At 43.1% G+C, this 19,990-nt stretch overlaps 1 protein-coding gene across 14 annotated transcripts in view; it reads left to right on the top strand.

The window, feature by feature from the left end:
* The window catches only part of HDAC4 (histone deacetylase 4), a 267,149-nt gene that overhangs the window by 88,950 nt on the left and 158,209 nt on the right, over positions 1–19,990 (top strand). For 13 of the 14 annotated variants that reach the window (XM_037398255.1, XM_037398254.1, XM_037398252.1 and 10 more), the window contains one exon: positions 14,958–15,029. In XM_037398255.1, the coding sequence (XP_037254152.1) occupies positions 14,958–15,029 (72 nt within the window). Of the gene's footprint in view, positions 1–14,957; positions 15,030–19,990 lie in introns of those variants that run through there. The other variant, XM_037398257.1, reaches the window with a different exon arrangement.

The following is a 19,990-nucleotide window of genomic DNA, read 5'->3' as shown; positions in this document are numbered from 1 at the left end:
GGCCAGGTTGGACGGGGCTTGGAGCAACCTGGTCTGGTGGAAGGTGGCCCTGCCCATGGTAGGGGGCTGGAACTAGATGGTCTTTAAGGTCCCTTCCAGCCCAAACCGTTCTATGATTGTGTGATTTGAAACATGTGATTGCTGTCTTTAACGGGCTTAGGGTGAATTGCAGTTTAGGCTGCTAACAAGCATGGTCAGCTTGTCTCTGGTGCTTAAAATGTTTGACCAAAAGGATTTTTCACTGGTGAGCGACAGATTTTATGCTGTTACAGTAACAGGATTGAACGTAGAGAAGATACCACATGTGAGGATGAGCTTCTTGGGGAAGCAGAGCTGCAGAGGCTGTGCGGGTACCCGAGGGAGATGAGTGTGCGTGGGTGAGTCGGCAGACTGGCCATCCTCCATCTGACCACTGGCTTACCCCAATGTAGCAATACGAGCTGAAATCAATCCCTGCCTGCTGTAATTCAAACAGATATTTAAATGTGAGTTCTTAGGATGAAGTATTTGACCTGATGGCTAAAACAGGTAACAGAGAGAAGGAAGCACAGCCACTTGCTTTCAGACCCAATGGAGCGCTACCCTGGCACTGGGTAGGTGGGGAGCAGACTGATCTCACTCAGGATGGGTTAGTTATAATTCTGGCAATCTGATGGATGCATGTGAAAATAGAGGGAGCTGGGTTTAAACAAGTTACACTGTGCTACGTTACTGAAGCTCTGGGGGAGAGAGGAGCTGGGGTTACTGGGATACCGGGAGGGAAAAAGATGTGAGGTACCAGGACCCATGGAGCTGTTGTTTGTTCCTGATGCACATTGAATAAGGTTGGTGTGACATCGGGGAGGTGAGAAGAACACTCTTAGGATCAAGCTTCTGGAGTTGTAGCTTTCTGACAAGCCTGTGTGTAAAGCAGACATGTCCAGTCCAGCTTCCCTGACTGTGCTGTTTGGTTTTTGCCTTTGATTGGAAGCTTTCTCAGATCTCTGAAGGATTTTTTCACTTGTGTGGGGTCTTCCCCCAGTTTTTAAGCTCTTGTTTTGTAGAAGAAAGGCTTGATGGAGCACTCTGAAAGGTTGAAACACAGAGCCTTGCAGTCTGACAGCCACCTGGGACCCAGCAGCTCCATCAAACTCAAGTCATGCTCTGTTTGCTGACGGTCCTGTTTCCATGTCTCCATTTTTTATTTTCCTCAACGAAGAATTCTCCCTTTTTTCCTCTGTTCTTTCCAATTCTGCCATCCACTCGAGAAGCTGCAGCCTGTAAAGCGAGAAGGCATCTGCTCAGTAGTGAAATCGTAGATGGTACCTGTTGCCAGCAGTGTCCAGGGAGGGGTCCAAGCGTGTTTCCTTTGCCTCTATTCTCCCAGCCCTCTGCTTCGTCAAGGAATTTTCCCCGGGTTCGCCTGCTTTCTGAAAGCATTAGTGTAATGGGTTGCTGAGTAATTATTATCACTTTGCTTTTCTTCTGTGGAAAGGATCAGAGCCCTTGGACGCAGCCTGCCTTGGAAATAGTTTTGTGGATGAGTCTTATTTAGTGTGTGTGCTAGCTAAATGCAGGGCTGGGGTAAGGAAGGAAGCCCATGCCATTTGGTTCATATAACGCACAGTTCATTCCCTCTTTAAGTGGCAAGGCTTTTCTCCTCTTGGTATCTCATTAGCTTGAACATAGTGTCCTGGGAACGTGTGGGCAGGAGCTGGAATCTCATTTGAAGCTGTAGAAAAGCCAGGCTATCATTCAGCTGGATTTCTTCCTGACAGTTTATTCAACCGGAGAGAAGGGAAAATTAAGCAGGTTATTGAACCTTCTCTCCTGCCTTTAAAATGTGCTTCATAGGTCTCCTTCTGCTGACAATTGCAGATAATTTCAAGTTGGTTTTTTTTTTTTTTTCTTTCCTCGCTTCATTTTTGTATCCCCAATCAGTTTTTAAAACCTACTGAAATATTAGTTGTGATTAAAGTGGCATTATATCTGTGAATTTGTAGCTATCAAATGTGAATTCATGTGTTCTGAATAGTCCATGATTGTGAAATGGCTGGGTGCCAGCAGCACCTCTCCTGCTGAATGCCAAGGGAGTCCTGTGGAGTTTGCTTTTTTTAATGTGCTGAAGTTCATGGGATCCGTCTCAGCAGATTAAGCACCTCACATTGAGAATACTGATCACCTGTAGAAATATTTATCTGTGATTGTGGAATACTCTCTTTACCTCATTCATGTACCAAGAAGGATGGAAAGTTCTTTTCACCTGTGATAAAAAGCTACATCAGAACTTACAAAAAAAGACAAAACCCCACACCATGCAGATAGCAGGGAACAGGAACATTTACAGAATGGCTCCTGAAAGAGTCTGTTGGTTGAACGTAATATTCCAGAGTTAAGTTTAATGCTTGGACTATGCTAATTTCTTGAAGACAGTCACCTTTTCAGATGGATAGCACCCTGCAGATGGTAGCAGATTGTACCCTCCTCCACTCTTGCCAGGAGCGTGTGCTCAGTGACAGAATAAAAGCAGTAAGGATGAAGCTATCCATAAGAGTTGATGAATCTCTTGCCTTTAAAATTGAAGTGCTTCGTGCCAGGGAAAATATCTATGAATATATTTATAGTAATAAACAGCGTAGTCTCAGCTCCTTCGTTGCAAGCGGGGAAATTGCTGTTCCACCAAGTCTGTGAAAGTGGAATCTACTTTTAGATGCTTTGACATGGTAGTCTTTTTTTTTTCTTTTTTTTTTTTTCCCCCTCTTGTGATTTAAAAATATCTGAAGTCCAAATTTTAGAAATCTGTACATGAATTGACATGAAGATATTATATGCAGACTACCTAAAGCTGGCAGATAATGGCTGGTATTATATCAGGAGCAGGTAGACTGGGACAATTTTCCTGCTGCCTGGTGTTGGTAGTTGTTGAAATTATGTCAGATAGGGTGGGGATCATGGGAAAGTACTCTGCGGAGTACCAGGTTTGTTGTGCATGCAGCATCTCATCTGAGATGGATTTAACATCAGGACAGAGTGGGCTCCTGCAGACCCTACCCCGAGTCTCCCAGCACCCTGGGGAGACAGGAACACAATGATGCACAATGATGTGTTTTATTATTTTTATGATATGGGCTCCTGTCTGGGGCAGTGGGGCTGGAACTAGATGATCTTTAAGGTCCCTTTCAACCCAAACCATTCTATGATTCTCCATGTGGTGGAAACCCTGAGCTGTCCTCCTGGGGCTCGAGGTAGCGCTAGGCAGGAGGTGGTGTTGGATGCCCACCACCAAATACCTTCTGATATGTTGGCTGCAGAAGAGAGACTGCGGGAAACGATTGGGTAAGCTGAGCCAAAGCCAGAGCTGGGTCTCTGACATAGTGGTGTCCTGGTATGGCATGCGTGCTTAATGGTGACTGTGCATGAAATAAGATAGTGGTCTTTGCAGCCTGTAACTGGAGAACTAAAACCGGCGGCTGTTCAGATTGACCGGCGGCTGCGTGCAGGAGGATTGCCCACGGGAGGTGTTGGAGCTCTCAAAGGAGGCTGAGCCGGCTCCTGCCTTAGGTGTCAGAGCACGTTTGGGAACGGCCGGGACGCTGCTGTTCCATACACCTTTGTGATAAGCTGCGTTTGCTAGGTAGGTGTTTGGTGTTGAATGGGAGCAAGTGTTTTTCTTGGTTTTCCGTCTTGCCTGAGTGACAGCAAGAAATGGCTAAGGTGCGACAAGTGATCGGAGTGTAGGATACGTGCTTTGCTTCTACTGGAAGTGCCTGCTTGAGCTGGTCCGTAATTGGACTTCATAGGTGTCTTCTGTGTACCAAATGGGCTGATTCTGAAACTTGTTACAGGAGAATGGAATGAAAACCAGGATTAAATATGGATATTTTTGGCTTTAAAAGGAAGAATACACATCAAAAGCGTACTATACCTGGTATTTCTTTAATGTGGTATTTCTTTCCTTTGTATTTTATTTTTTCTTCAACTTAATGCTTTATCTGCCTGGGGGATGGTGGAAAGGCTGGCTCCAGGGAGTTCTGACTTTCCTTGCCCAAAGGGGGAAGCAGGTCTACTGAAATGGCTAGCTGTTCTTGTTTGCTGTAATTATGTCAAACCATTTTCAGTAAGCTTTATCTCTTTAATCTAATGGATAGGTTACCACAGACCTTAGATTACTTATATTTAAATGTGAAGGATGCTTTTATTACTGTGGATTTCCAAAATGACCTATCTTTCAAATTTCTGTGCGGATCAAGTCGTCAGAGTCTGCTGAAGAAACTGAAGGTTGTAATCTTTAGTAGGAGTTGCATTATCCTCCCATTGCAAAGAATAAGGAAAATAATGGCATAGGAAGTAGAACACGCCGCTTTTACAATTTGGCATTTGAAAAGGAGTGTATTGTTATTTGGATATTAATCTCCAAATATCCTGAGGACTACAGCCTTTCCTGTTTTAACACATCTTAGGTATTGAGCTTTTGGGGTAACCCCCTGTTAATATGGTAAAGGTTGCCGTGCTTATTGACTGTTGCCGAGTGTTACTTTTACCTTTGTGTTAACCCAAGTGGGATCTGTTGGATGTATCTTTACTGAGGTTTTGGTGGGAAAGCAGTATGAAGCTCTAGTAGACATTACGCCAGAGTATCTTCTGCCTCTTGTGAAATACCAATGTGGATTACAATGCGAAAGAAAGCTTGAAACACACCATAGCTCTTGCTTGTGAGGTACTGAGTGCTGTGGTCTGCTGCTGGCTTCAGTGGAATGCTCCACCTGACGTCTGGACCTGTGAATGTCTCTGGAGTCATCAGTATTGTCAAGGGCATGAAGGAGGTGTACCACTGCAGGTATGTCAGCCTCTTCTGTAACCAAGGCGGATGTCAGCCTGACCTAGTTTCTACTGCATCAAAAGTAAAGGAGTCAGAATTACGGCGAATTAAATATATACAAGACCGTTCTGATGTTTATGCGTTACGTCACTCACTGCAATGGAAGGTGGCTAACTTGTATATCGGATGTAGCAGTAGTAATAATAATACTAAAGACCCATAAACAACCCCATATAAAGAGGAATGGATTAGCTTTCATCTAAATGGCTATTTTCTTATTTATACTTGCAGGCCAAACCCTAACATATTTAGAGCCCAAATCTAATGATTTTTTTTGTTTCTTTTCTTTCTATCCGCTGTCCTGCCTGTTGATATCTGCAGCATTTTATTTTTACCATCTACCTTTAAAATATGAGTAAATAGTGCTTAAAACACTACGTTTGTTGAATTCTATAGGCTGTTGCAATGCTCTGGATTTTTATAGCAGTCACAGTCGATTCCAATTGAAACCATAATTGGTATTTTGACTTGATAGCTGCTGTAAATCTCAAAGAAGGGAAGAGAAGGATGGGCTCATTTTGTTAGGCTGCTTCTCTTTCGGATGCGTAGTGCATCTTCCAGCTCTCTGGGCTAATTAAAATGCCATTACAGTACATGTGGTGCTACAATACAGTCTAGGGAGACTTCCAAAAATAGCTTCTTGAGTGCAGACAAATTAGAGAGGAAATATGCACTGAGCATTTTCTCATAGGTTTAAAGAGAAATAATCCATTTGCTGCCTTAATTGCTTTCTTGTAAATGTTGAAGACTTTTTTTTTCTCTGTAAATTTCAAATGAGTAGACAAATAAATAATATGTCCATGCTAATTACTATTCTCATTATTAATATTTTAACTTGTTGTTACACGCCGTAGCCATTAATATGCAAGTCAGGGTGTTTTAGCGGGCTGTTCTTAACGGTCAGGGCTGGAGACTTGTATTCCTCAGCAATCCTATTTTAGCTGCTTGGCATCCCAAGGCTACAAGGTTAATGCACGGTCGGTTTTAGAAATACAGCAATGGGCAGGACCACCCCAAATCCTACCAAAAAGTAACACAGAAAAATACCATTTGCACCTTGTTCAGCAAAACAGCCCCCCCAGCTCATGTATAAAAATGCAAGATACTTTTCATAATGTGGCTGTGGTACATGTATGCTGATAGCAGAGGGGAAAAAAACCACAAGATGTTCTTGGGTCTGGAAGAGGTCCATGAAATTGCCGTGGGCTTACACGTGTAATGGAGACAGCGCATAGCTCCTGGGCAGTGCCGGTCAGGGTGAGGAGCTCTCACTTTTCACAGCCTGTCCCCCCGTAAGCGGCTGGCAGCAGCCTGATTGCAAGGGCTGAGGCTGCGGACCGCTGGGCAGCCTTCCTCAGAGGGAGGGAGCTGGGGGAAGGGGAAGGCAAGAAGAACAGCTCGTGACTGTGATGGCAAGTACCGTGCGGAGGATCAGCTCCGTGGAGCACAGCAAATGTTGCTGATGAGGTGTACAGGCTGTGTAGGATTGTTTTGAAGCTTGCTTTAGGACTGCCTTCAGGCCAGTCCCCCAGACACGAGTCCCCTTTTACTGGCTGGAGTGTGTTAGGTGAACTGGAGGGCATTTCGGGTTGAGTCTGAGATGTATCCCCCGTCCCCCGTCCCCCCCCCCCCAAAAAAAAAAAAAAAAAAAAAAATCCAGGCCGTGTGCTCAGACTGCTCTCTGATGCAACTAAAACTACAGGATGCGTAAAAGTGTGGGAAGTGGGGCAGCCACTCCGCTCCTAACAAAATGGAAGCGGATCCTGCCAACACGCCTCTTCATACCGGCTTGGAAGGTAACCCCGATGCAGCACGCACCAGCTCATCCCTTAGGAGAAGGTAACTGTGAGGCTGGTTCTGTCTTTTTCGATGAAGTGCGCTATTGTCGTGTTCAAGTGACTTCCAGTTGTACCGTGAAGCAGATGGGGAAGGTGGCGTGGTTGGAGAGAAGGGGATGGATCTCTCTTCTCTTTGTGAGACAAGTTCGTAATTGTTTTACTAGAAAGCGGTGAGGAGAACAAGGTAATTGTTTTCTTGAGGACAACTACAAATTCAGGAGTCATTGATCCAGAAACATCCCCTTTCTTTCTGTCCTTAGCAGAAGCTTAATTTTAAATGTGGATGCATGCTCTTGAAAGGATGTGGTTGGGATAGTCTCTTAGATACCAACTGATGGCTGTTTATCCTGGGCTTACTGTCAGCTGCCTTGTTTTGCCTGAAGCTTTTTATCGATTGGACACTGAGACAGAACAGCTTCTTTTTATTTTGGCTTGGAAAGTACAGGGGCAAACTTTTGAGCTGTATCTATCTGGGGAAAAAATAGCCAAAATCATCTGGTTAGTGCTTTGTGAGTGGTTTGCAAAGAAACAATTACCAAATTCGTCAGCAGTCACTTAGACTGTTGCTAATGTCTTACTGGGATGTCTGACTGCTCAACAGTTTTCCTCTGCACTAGTTTTCCTTATCTACGAACTGGAAATATGGAAACAATATTTTTGTTTCCTACTGTATTATAGAGAATGGTAGAGTCCATTGGAGGTTTTGCAATTTGTGTGCCAAGCCCACTCCAAAACCAGCTTGGAAAGGAAGCCGAAGTTGTGAACGGCAAGTGGCAGTAGCTGCCTCGCCTGGAGGACATGGACTGGCAGTTCAATGGCAAGGTCTCAGGTTTTGGGACTTGTTGCTTACAGAAGGGATAATTCCCTGTCTTCTCAGAAATAATCAATTACTGCTATGTAGTGAAGTGTTTTCCAGAAAGTATATGACTAAGGAAGACCAGAAATTTATTTGGTCAAGAGGTCTCAAACTCGCTGCATTAGCACGTAATTGCTTATCCTGAAAGAGTCTCAGGGCCACTGTGTCATCTTCCCTCAGCTGAGAACTGGCTGATGGTAGAAAAACTACGAGTTCTGTGGACCCTCTATTTCATTTTTCTAAAATCTTTTCTCAGAGGTTTTTCCCTAGATTGCCTACAATTCATCTTGTGGTGTTGAATCTAAACCAGAGGGCAGCACGTTGGCCGCAGAGTCTGTCACATCCCTGAGTAATGACCTCCCCTGCCTTGTCTATATGTGCCTGCTAATGCATCCTGGAGTGAACTTACATCTTCTGCGCTGTTGCCCGACAGTGGATGCTCAGTTTTGTAAAGTCCTTCGTCTTTTCTTTGTTGTGTCCTTGTTCTGCCAGGTATTTTTCATTTTTAACTGTACTTTTGACTGTTAATATTATCAACATCATCATTAAGGTGGGTAGGGTTTTTCTCATGTGTCCATCCATTTTCCAGCTTGCCGTTCAACTCTGCATCTCACGCTCTAACGGGGGGGATCTCCAGGGTGTCAGGACAAACCTGAGTTTTAAATGCAGCTTTATGGCTCTTACCAGTGAATTGTGAACTGCCACAGCACGGTGCATGTGGTAGATCCAGAAGCAGATGATGACTGAGGGGCCCTTTTAAACCAGGTGCGTACTTCATTTGGGGGGATTCATGAAGACCTGATTTTCTTACTGATGTGCCCTGTGTAGCCTCTCAATCTCAATGTGGATTGTTGTTTTTTTGGTTTGGTGGGGGTTTTTTGTTTTTGTGTGGTTGGTTTTTTTGGTTTGGTTTTTTTTTTTTTTTTTTTTGCTTGTGTCCTTTTATAACTTGAGTAAAATAACTTTTTTTTTGCCAGTTTGCCAGCCAGGCAAACTGACAGAGAAACAAGTCATTTGCCTGCCTTCAACTTCACATCTTGCTTTACCTGTTACCTGATTATTTTTGTTTTTGTTTTGTTTTTGTTCTGCCTCTTGAAATTGTCCTTTCTTTCAGGAAATAAAATCCTAGTCAATAATGCCGATTTTCTGTACCTCTTGCTCCTGCCTTTCTCCCCTGCCTCTCTTCAAGCTTTACTTCTATAGGTCTGCAGAAGTTTTCCTGTACCCTGGGTGTCCTTTAAAGATCATGCTGGTTGTTCATCACTTTACTCAAGGTATTCAAGTAGGCCAGGGTGAATTGCGTCAGGGTGAAAGATCTGGATACGTGGAAAACTATTTAAATAACCACTTCATTCCCAGTTCTGCCTTGCATTTTTAAATTCATCAGAGTTAATTATAGTAAGGCTGCTTACAGTCTTTCTAAGAGCTCACTGAATGCTTTAACCTCTTTTTTGGTTCTTTTTTCTTTGAGGTAATAAAGCTGTACATCCCTGTTTTGCCTTTGCCTTGGATGATGATGATGTTCATTTTGCTGCTTCATCTTTTCTGAGAATTTTTTTATCTGTGCATGTTTCTGTCTTATTCTGGAGGGTACTGTAGCCATCTTGCCTTTGTTTTGCTGTTTTCAACATGCTTAAATCCTGCAAACCCACCTATTTCCAAACCTGTCCTGGCTATATTTTTAAAGTAACTTAAACAACTCTTTGAAACAGACTAGGATAAAAATAAAGTGTTCCCATCAATGAATAATGGCTTCATCTTATTAATTAATGACTAGAAATACCCATCTGGAAATTAAGCTACACTAAATGTTCTCTAACTCAAGCCATAAATCAGACAGGCTGGTGTCTGCCTCCTTGCAGGCTCGATGGATGGTGCAGTTTGTCTTTCCCTGGTGAGCATCTTGGACCGGACAGGCTGCAGGCATTCATTTCACTGCCGGCTGCTGTCAGCCCTGGGATTAATCTGCCCAGTTCAGCCTCCCCGGTACAACTGGGACAACTCAGCCCTGCGCTTTTCTGGTATTTTTGGTGAAAACCTTAGGTTGATTCATGCGGAACTAATTCAAGAGGATGTTTTCTTGACAATTATTTGTAGTAGCTTAGGGAAAAAAATTTGGCTACTAGAGAGCTCAGAAATATTTTGTAGGTAATCTGGTTTGTCTCAGTACTATTCAAATTGGGGTTTGTGGTTTGTAAAAGAGTGAAATCATGATTGCACGGTTTGACCTCTTCGCACTTTCTTTGTCTGTCCATGGCAGTAAGACAGGCTGCTTCCCATCCCTGCCCACTTTTTGGGAGCTGCAGAAACCACCCCTGTGATCCCTTCTAGGCAGTAACAGGGATAAAAGTAGAGTTGTGTGTGGCACAGGTAATTTCTGTGTTTTTCTTTTAGTTCTGTAATTGTCAAAGCTTTCTCTGTAGATATGCGGTGAATAGTGGAGAGGATTGGAGCTGAACACTTTGTGAAGGTAGTAGGTGGGGGTAAAACTTTTTTGTAAAGGAAACGGATTGTATTCATTTTAGCCTTTACAGACCTAGACCGCTCTGGTAGTGCTTTCAAAGTGTTGGGATAAACCATCTTGCTTTTCCTCTGTCACACAAAGGTCAATTATACATTGATTGGCTTAGGAGAGTGTCTCCAGTAATGGTGATAAGAAAACCCAGTGCAGCAGTAGCAGAAAACACACTTTTCTTGAGGCTTAGATTACCCCAGGTGACCAGATTATCTTCAGTGTCATGGTGCAACAGGATCTATGAAGCAACACAGTTGAATATGCAATACATGGGATTTTTTTTCTCTTTCATATAAAGCACGTAATCACAGCCTAGGCCTCCAAACCCCTCCATCTTTCAGCTGTCAGTTCTTAGAATTTTTTTAACAGATCATTCGTTAAAAGTTTGACATGGGTTTAGCTCCTCTGTTTGAGAGAATGAATTGATCAAAGTAAGCGCTTTTGTGGGCAGCAGTATTGCTGAACAAGGAGGAACCCTGGTATACTGGGTGTTATGGATTTTAGTAATTGATCAAAATTTGGTGTAGCGCAGTTAGGGTTTTAAAGCCTTCTTTCAGACTGGTGTAAGGGACTCTTCTGCTCCTTTCAGAAGGCTTAAGTTTTTTTGGTTGGGTTGGGTTGGGGTTTTGTTTGTTCGTTTTTGTTAGGGAGTGGGGGCTGTGTCAGTATTGTGTTGGCAGTAGATATGATGCTTCATTAAATGCTGCACTATTTTAACTTTCCTAATAAACTGATCACCTAGGCTCTTGACTAAATTATTTCTTTGCTTCTTGTAGCATCTTTAGCTCGTTGTAGGAAGCTGAAGAGACAAGAAGAATGCTTAACTGCTTCGAGAAGCCAAGTTTGTGTTCTGTTTTCTTTTCTTTTTCTTTCTTTGTTTTTGGGCTCACAAAAACCAAGCTGACTCTGCATGTGAAGCAAAGTTTTGAGTCCAAGACACTCAGTTTTTTATTGAGTGAAGCTCATTGATAGATGAAACATTGCATCTTTGCGTAACACAGATCCTGTGCAACTACCGCAATCCAGAGCAAAAGAGTATTTCTCACCCTAAGTAGCTGACCCAGTGTACAACCGTGTTGATTTTGGGGAATCCCCTGCAGTATCCTGACAGCAAGTGGCGTCTGAAACCAGAGAGACTGCTTGCATTTATGGAGGTGGCTGGAGGAAGACTTTTTGGCTTTGGCCTACAGCTGTTGGGATGCTGCTGGGAAAAGGACAACGTGAGTTGTGGCTGGGGCAGTCTGGGTACAGAGCACAGGCTTCTCAAATGTGCGCGGCTTCTGCAGTGAGTCATAGTAGCTGTATAAAATGAGCTTGAAATCTCTCCGAGGGCCTGGCTTTTTCACTGCTGCTGGTGTCCTATAGTAACAGAGAAGGCATGTGTATGGGGAGCAATAGAGCAGAACTTGTGTTTGTTTACAGCTACTTCATTTTTTTTTTTAATAAAAAAAGCAAACCCAAAACTCCTTTAGATGCTAGAAAGCGAGTAAATGGAAATGTCTTCAACATTGCTTTGCTTCTCACCGTTTTATTAACTGTGGAGATGCTAGGGATGCTTGGTTCCCTCTGTGGGGCTGCTGCCTGGAACTGCAGCACGGGGATGCCTGGTGCTGCATGGGCGCTGCAACCTCTGTGCAGCCACCTGCATGCTTGTGCTTCCACCCCTCCCCTCCAGAAGTGGAGGTGTATTTGCAGTGGGAGTGAATGCAGGTGCCCCAGGTACATCCTGGGTCATCCCAGGGGCTGCGTGGGCCTGCCTGGAAGTGCAGGTTTTTGTCCTGCAGCCAGAGGTGATGTACCTGTCTGCAAGTTGCATGGGAGAGGAGAGTACAAGGGCTGGGAAACAAGACAGTAGGTTATCAGGAGCAAGCAGGGTGAAATGATTGTGGTATGGACCCTCCAACTCAAAGGGTTTAAAAAATATAAATACGGTAAACAACTTGTGCAGATAGCATATTTGCTATGTTACAATTGCGGGGTGGATGCATTTAGTGTGCTTGGGGTGTGAGGTAGCTTACCCCTCAGGAGGATACAAGTGATGTGCCAGCTCGCGTGTTTACGTTTTACTTTAACCCTTTTTCATCCATACTAGTAGCTTAGGAGAAGAGGTGCCTTACACAAGTAACTCCTGCTAAACCACCTTTTTTTTTTTTTTTTTCTTTCTTTCTCCCCCCCCCCCCAACAAATAGAGAATTATTTTTTTTAATCAATCAATACAGCAAATATAGAACCTTGGTCTTACATCGTTTGGTTTCATTTCCAGTGTTTAAAGTATCAGTACTTTAAAAGATGTTCTTAAATGTTCTTCTGTGATTAGTCTATTACTCATTCTGAGACAAAGATTGAGGAGTGCTGGTTTGTGTTTTTGTTTTTTGTTTTTTGGTTTTTTTTTTTAAATAGTTGAAAAATGTAGGTACTTTATTTCTTAGAATTAAAAAAAAAAAAAAAAGCCTTAAAAATCCCCACTAACGAACACTTTTCTTGGTGATCTCTGATGCACTGGTGAGACTGAAAATTCACAGCAGTGCTGGAGGAACTCCACAGGCAACATGATTTCTTGGTTTGGTCTGCATCAGCGTGGGTTGCCTGCTTTGTCCAGGTGCCCATCCACGGTGTCTGGCCAGCAGGAGAGCCTGCTGTGGGCTCATGCCATGGATAGCTGGGCTTTTGTCAGTTGTCCTCTACCAGCAGCTTTGTGCTGCTGGAGGTGCAGGTTTAATATGTCACATGTTCAAAACTGCTGGGGTTAGCATGAGGAAGCGCACCTTTGCTCCGACAGCCTCGCTGCAAAATGGGTATTCTCGTCAAAGCTGACCTGGATTTGTCTTGTAGAGCACCTGGGCTGCTGGTGCAGGGCTCGGTGTGGTAGGTGGGTCCTTCTCCTCTGACGGCACATCTTCACCTGAAATAGCTCGGCAGAGAACCTGAAAGTACTCCGCTCCCCACGAAAAGGTGGGAGTCCTGGGGCTGTTCCTGCCTTTCCCTCTTGAGCATTCCCTTTTCCCAGATGCTCTCTCCGGCCGAGCCATGGCACATGCAGGTACAGCTGGGGCTGCTGCTACTTCGTTGCTAGGGGAGCCCAGCAGAGTGATTTTTATCTTTTTTTTTTTTTTTTTTTTTTCAGCTGCTGACAGGCTGAAGTGATGAGTTTTGGGAGCTGCTCATGATCCCTGGGTGGTGCTGGCACATTTAGTGCAGAAACATAGCAAAAGCTTCAGCAGCAAGTGGGGTTGAAGTTCGCCAATGAATTAAAAAATTACTAATGAAGGCTATGACAACGAATGCCTGTCTTACAGAAAAAAATAAAGCTGTAAAACCTGACATTTATAGTAACCAGGAAGGATCTTTTTTTTTTTTTTCTTTTTTTCCCCCCTATCCATTTACACTCTGATCTGCAGAGACCACTGGGATGTGAATCTGTAGAGGCTGATAGCTGAATGTTATTTAAAATAGCGATGTGTTTCTCTACCCTTTCAGTCCATTGCCTCATCCTTTTTTGCTGCTCCCTGCGGCTTGCGCAGGTGAAGCTCAGCTGGCCACTGATGCCATAGGCTGGCCACTGGTACAGAGAGGCGAGCCACTCTCTTGGCTCTAGAAGTAACAAGCCAAAAGCCGAAAAAATTATAGTGTGAATAATCTATATTACTTGTCTGAGAAGAACTCGGCATGGCTATAATTTAATTTATTGACATACTGCCGGAGGCTGCGCTGGTCCTTGGGTATGGTCACTGGAGGCAAACCCATGCCAGTGATGGAGAAGACCCAACTATGCTTTCTCTACAGAAAGCTGGAATGGAGAAAAGAGGGAGAAGAACACAAAGTGTGATGGGTTTTTTGGTCTTTTGTTGTTTTTTTTTTTTCTTGTTTGGTATGTGTGTTAATGTTCTACTGACATCTTAACATTTTTATAATACTGCCCTTTGCTTTTACCGAGAGAGATGGGGTGACTTCTTTGATGTCTCCAGACAGGGTTTGGCTTGATCGTATCTGTGCTGCAGCACAGAGCACAGAAAGGCATTAGAGGAGAACAAGTGAGATGGAACTGGCAAAGGTGCAGGTATTTACAGTGGAAGAAATGGGTTTGAGATAAGTTTTCTGTATTCAAGTATTCGTAATCTAAGTACTGAAAACATAATGTAGCATTTTTTGCTGCCACTTTTATTGGGGGGGCGGGGGGGTGGGTGTAGATGGGAGGGGAATGGGTGACCAGAAAATCTGGTCTGGCAGTCTACAGCAGTAGGTACTGTGTTCTTCTGTTTTAACTGTACCTGAATGCAAGATACAATCTTTGAAATATTTTAAATAGAGAACTGCTTCGGCAAGATGGATTTCTGCATATCATTTACAAAATATGTTTTTAATGCCTTTCTGAAATCCAAACTTATGCAAAATGGAGCTTGTTATGCATGTCTATGCATTTTAATCTCCTGCAGTGATTTGTCAGTTTTCCTTAACATCTCCCTGGCATATTACAGCTATTCTTCAACTTTGCTTCACAGAGCTGCGTTTCTGTCTTAACTCACTCGGTTCTCAGAGCAAGGAATGAATTGCAATTTAGTTATTGTATGGTAAGGTTTATAAGCTGACATGTGTATTTCCTTGGATTGGGATCAGTACCAGTTGTGGATTTAAAGACCTGGAAAACCTGAGCGTAATTCGGGATGCAGTATCTTTTATTTTATGCTTTAGTGTAAGCAGTTGTTATACAGCTGTCCTGTTAATGTTCTTGTTTCTATTGATTTATGCTACTTGTGTTTCTGCTTTACATTGATAACTGGTTAGTGATCTTTTTTTCTGCTTGGAATGTCTAAAAATAGCTCAGGTAATCAAAAAGTTGATGTGTTTTGGCTTTTTTTTTTTTAAAATTTCATCTTTTTTTTCTCTTTCCAGATGGGCTTTCTGGCAGAGACCAGCCAGTAGAGCTGTTGAATCCACCTAGAGTGAACCACATGCCTAGCTCTGGTAAGAAACTTTTATTAAATATTGTTCCTATTCTGGGAATGCAGTAAAATACTCTGCAGCTCTCTCTTGCAAGTGGGAGAGCAGAATGCAAATGCAAAATGCTGGAACAAAGTGTGTTAGAACTTGCACACATCTACTTTCCCAGGCTGGGTGAGTGGGATTTGGGAGTGGGGGAAGGATGGAGCACAGCAGCCTTGGGAGTCTGAAGTAGCTCAGCCCTCTGCCTTGGCAAGGGGCTAAGGAGAGCCTCACCTGGCTGGAGTTGTTTCCCTTTCCTTAGAAAGGGGAGGACAGCAAAACAAAGCAGTACGAGTCCTTTCACAGCCTAAAAGGAGCACCGTGCAGCAAAGTAGGTTTTTGAGTTGCTGCTCCCATTAAGGAGAAACCTCCTTGTATTGAAATGAGGAGCCAAACACAGGCTGATCAAAGCGTATCATGCTGGGCTTTGGGCTGTTTGCTTTTCTTGCCTTTTGATGATCCTGCTATGGTATTTCTTGGGTCTGGTCCTTCTGGTATGACACAGTGTTTGTATGGAGACTGTCTGCTACTCACGCAGCTGAGAGAGATCTTACGGCTCACAATTGCAGCACTTCAGGTGATGGAAACCGAAGTTTTGGTCACAAAACACAAAATGCTATAGAAAGCGCTCTGCTGCTGTCTTTTGTGTTTCTTCCTTCTTTCTTCCAAAAGTGTTTTGTTTCCAGGTGTGAACAGGTAGAGATATTTATACTAGGGATGATAGGCTATATGAAGCATTATCTACTTTCTAGGTAGGAGCTCGAGTTTTCCAAAACCCCAACTTTCCCTTCTTTGTTGCCGTCCAAAATGCCTTTAGGTCCTTTTATATTAAGGAAGAGATCTTGCAGAAGATCTAAGCCCTTCTGGTAATGCAAGTTAGAAAAATGTAAACGAAGCTTATTCAAAACAATTTCAGTAGATTGGGGGTGGGTGGGTGGAAAAGGGCTGTGACCTAACCTAGATTTTTGTGGACTTAAACGTGTATCTGGGGAAAGAAAGTTTTAAGGAGGTAGAGCTGTTGTGTTGGGGGGGGGGGAAAAAAAAAAAAAGGAAGAGATCCTTGTTTCCCAGGTGCAAGTGTGTGGCTTTGGATTCTGAGAAATCTCTCTTCCCTCAGTGTGCTCCAAAACTTGTCTGTCAGGTAAGGGAGGTTGTATTTCCCTAACCCTGAGAGAGATTCTCATTTTAAGTCTACTGTGGTAACACAGGTCAGCTTAAACTTACTTTGTGTCAGTGTGCTGGACTGCATTCTGTGGCTTCGCACAAGTGGAGTCACAGTCCTCTTTTCTGTCAGTAGATCAATGGCCAGTATTGTGGATGTGGTGGGGTTTAGTCTTTTACTCTCATTTTCATTTTTGTTTGGGCTTTTTTTGTTTGTTTGTTTGGGTTTCGTTTTCTTTCTTTATTTATTTTTGTTGATGCTTGTTAGGTTTGATGTTTCCTTCTGAGGCATTTCAGGACAAAGGCTGATGCTGGTTAACAGCTTGGGTAACCTGAAGGAGGCTTTTTGAAGGTGTTACGGACTCATACAGGATTTATGGAATTCTTACTGTTTGGACTCCATTTTGAGTATTTTTAATAGCTCACCTGTATGCCTACTGAAAAAATAAACAGCTGGCCGTCTCTGGGGTGCTGTGCTCATGCAGAGTGGGTGGGATGTGAGATAGGCAGCGACGTCTCTTTGTTGAAGGACTTCTGCCAGCATTTGAGCCACGGGAATTTCTGCCTCATGCTGGAAAGCTCAGGCTGGTTGTGCATGTAACAGGCGAAGGGTAGGACCGACTGGGAATGAAAATGTGACCTTATGCTAGATGTGACATTGACTCTGGAGAGTGCTCACCCCGGTACTTTTCACTCAAGTCCCAACGCTTACTCAGTTTCTGCTAAATTTTGGAGAAATCATTTCAGCCCTGCAGTGAGTACATGGGCTGGAAATGTCTGTCTTATATTTTGATTTCCAGAACGGTAATTAGATGTTTTGGCACATTTGGAAATGCAAACAAATTTCACTGATCTTGGAAGTGGCGCATCATCTGGCTTTCAGGTGTGGTGCCTGCCTATACCTATGTATCCTGGTGGGTTTTTAAAATGACTGTTAAAAATTGCTGTCACATTGAGAGAGTTACCCACTTGGGCAAATGATTGTCATGTCTGTATTTTATCGTTACTACCTTTAGCAATTTGCTGCAGATTCTTCTGAGAGAAGAAAGGAGAAGTAACACCAAGTATTGCTCTGGAAAAACAAGTTGTGTGTGGGTTTGTGGGGTGTTGTTCCAAGTCTCAGGCATGGCTGAAATAATGGTGTTGAAAAACAGCTTCAAGAAAAAAAATATGCTTAATCACTTCCTGGGATAGTTAGTTTATAACCTTATCCCGTCCTGGTCATGGTAAAGCAATTGTTTTGTACCCCTCACGTTGAATAAACTTGAGTGGATGATGAACCTTTATCCCCAGAACTGCATTTCTATGTAAGATAAAACCGTTGCGGTGTGTTGGTCGGAAACCAAAACGTTTCTCTTCACTATCATCCAAATGAAGAAGGGGTTTGATCCTTGTTAGCTGTTCTTCTCTGATGTAAAAAGGTGAGAAAGGGATGTACAATACGAGGCCCTAAACCTGTGTGGTCCCGCGGAAGCATCTCAACTATAAAACAGAAATATTTAGATCACTTTTATGAAATGGTTTTAGGAGTGAATTGGGTTGAGTACAATGGAGTTCAGTCATCAGCCAGGTGTGTTTTTTGGGAAAATGATTCCTATCTTCTTTTTGCATAAATTAAGGATTAATTTGAGGAAGGAAAGTATTTTCTCTTTTTACAAATGTATCACTTATAATTGGTGCTTCTGAATTTCTTAGTTACTTGTAGGAGTAACACAAGACAAAACCCCCACAACCCACATCTCACACAGGAATAAAATAATCTGTTTGATAATGCTGCTTTCTGCTTTTTGGGTTCAGAATATTACTGCTTCTTTGGCCCGGGGAGGAAAGGGAATAAATTGTTGCGATTATTATGTGATGTTGCTTTTCCTTAACCTTTACTTGCCGAATTCGAAGATCTTCAGATCAAGGACTACACATTATTTTTCACTTCACGTTACATGGGAAAAAATCTCATGATGATTCAGTAGCCATGGTTAACAGCAGAGAAAGATTCTTGGATGCACGAGCACAGAGGTTGCCACTGGAAGGAATTGTCCCACAAGTTTGTATACTGCTTTTTAAGTATTTGTGTCCTTAAAAGTATTTTTCTTCTTTTTAGCACTAAACTTAGCTGTAGTCTGCATAAGGGCAGTGATTCCTATGTAAGGAGGGAAGCACAGAGCTCTCTTGTCCTCTTACTTTTTCTTCCTGTGTTTTTGAACTGAGATATTCTATGCCTTTTCCATAGTGCAAAGCTGGGGGGGGCAGCCTTAAAGATCTCAATTTGTGTAAATACCCAGATAATCCTGATAAAAACATCACTTGTGTGCTGTTGCTACCATCCTTGAGGTTAATCAAATAGAACTTCATTAAGCATACTTTGTGGAATGATTTTTCTTTCTTTATAAGGCTGTGTTTATGGTACTTCAGATAACTACCTCCTGTAAGTATTTTCATTTTTTCTTGTTAGTATAAAGTTTATAATTGCTCACTTTGCTACAAAACAATCTTAAGTAATTTCCTTAGTATTAGAAATGTGAAAACAGCTTTATAGCTGTGATATAGAAGTAAAATGCTAGAAATAAATAAGGTGGAAACTGGCCCTTTTTAAACTTTATGTAATAAAACTGCAAATTGGGATGAACAGTCTCAACCAACCAGCCGTGTTTCCCCAGTGCGTTGGTCATGGCCTAATATGAAGTCCTGGCGATATCTGTGTATGGTACAATTACTATATTAGGAAAGAAATTCCCCTTCCCATAGCATTTCCATTGGCTTTTCAGGGATGCGTTCCCAAGTTGTGATAAAAGTAATAATGAAATCATCTAACATTGCTGTGGTTGATGGCAGCTTACAAATAGTTTGCATTGGGACATACCCATTGCAGCATGCACATGCATGGTACGAGGAGGAAGAAACTGGGCTTCTTGCCCCGTAGGTGAAGACCTCTCTCTGGTTGCTGTTGTGGAGCAGGTGGAATGCCTTTTTGAGATTGTTCTCCAGCTGTGTGGGAGCCCACTGGCGGTCTGTGAGGCTGTCGTGCATGTTAGCAATCAGTGGTGGTTTTCTGATGAGTTTTTGAGGGTTGATAGTAGTCTGCTGCAAAACGCTAGGAGTTGGTGGGTTAAACAAAGCATAGGGGGTGGCTGCTGCTGAGCAGTTGCTAGAAGGGCAACAGGGGCTTGACTGGGGATATCCTAATGGTGGTGATGAGCCGCTGCATCTTCTGCATTAAGCTGCCTGAAGCGGCTCTTCCTGACGTGGCTGCCCTCTTGCTCTCCATCCATGCCGCTGCCTACATGGACCTCCTGCTGCGGTATCTGCTCCAGTGCTGCTGCTCAGCCCTTGGGGTGGCTCTTCCAGTATGGTACCGGGGCTCTGCTGGATCCAACACTGGCAAGAGCAGGGGCAGCCAGAAGATTATGCATGAGATTTCAGCTCCCTGCTTTTTCTTCGTTCTGGATCTAATTAACCAGTCTCACTTCCACATTCATTTGAAAAAAATGTTGATGTATGTGTGAATAAATGGTTTGCAAGAGCCTCTAGACTAATATTGTTACACGATTTTACAGGCTTTTGAAATTGGAGATTAATCCCTGTCTCTAAGAGGAAGGAGTGGTAGTCCAGTTGGTCTAACGGAGCCGAATACCATGCCTTTGTTAATTTATCCTTTCAAAGGAACAGGATGCCCTCTCACTGCACCGTGTTTTCAGATACTTGCCTGCTTTCTGTAGTGTGTCTACTTCTAAAGCTCCTTCAGAAAGGTACCGAATCAGCGTGGCGCAGTGGGGCTTTGAAGC

This window comes from Falco rusticolus, chromosome 8 (assembly GCF_015220075.1).
Source record: "Falco rusticolus isolate bFalRus1 chromosome 8, bFalRus1.pri, whole genome shotgun sequence".
NCBI lineage: Eukaryota > Metazoa > Chordata > Aves > Falconiformes > Falconidae > Falco > Falco rusticolus.
Note: the sequence above shows the minus strand (reverse complement) of the source record. Positions and strands in the feature narration are given on the sequence as shown.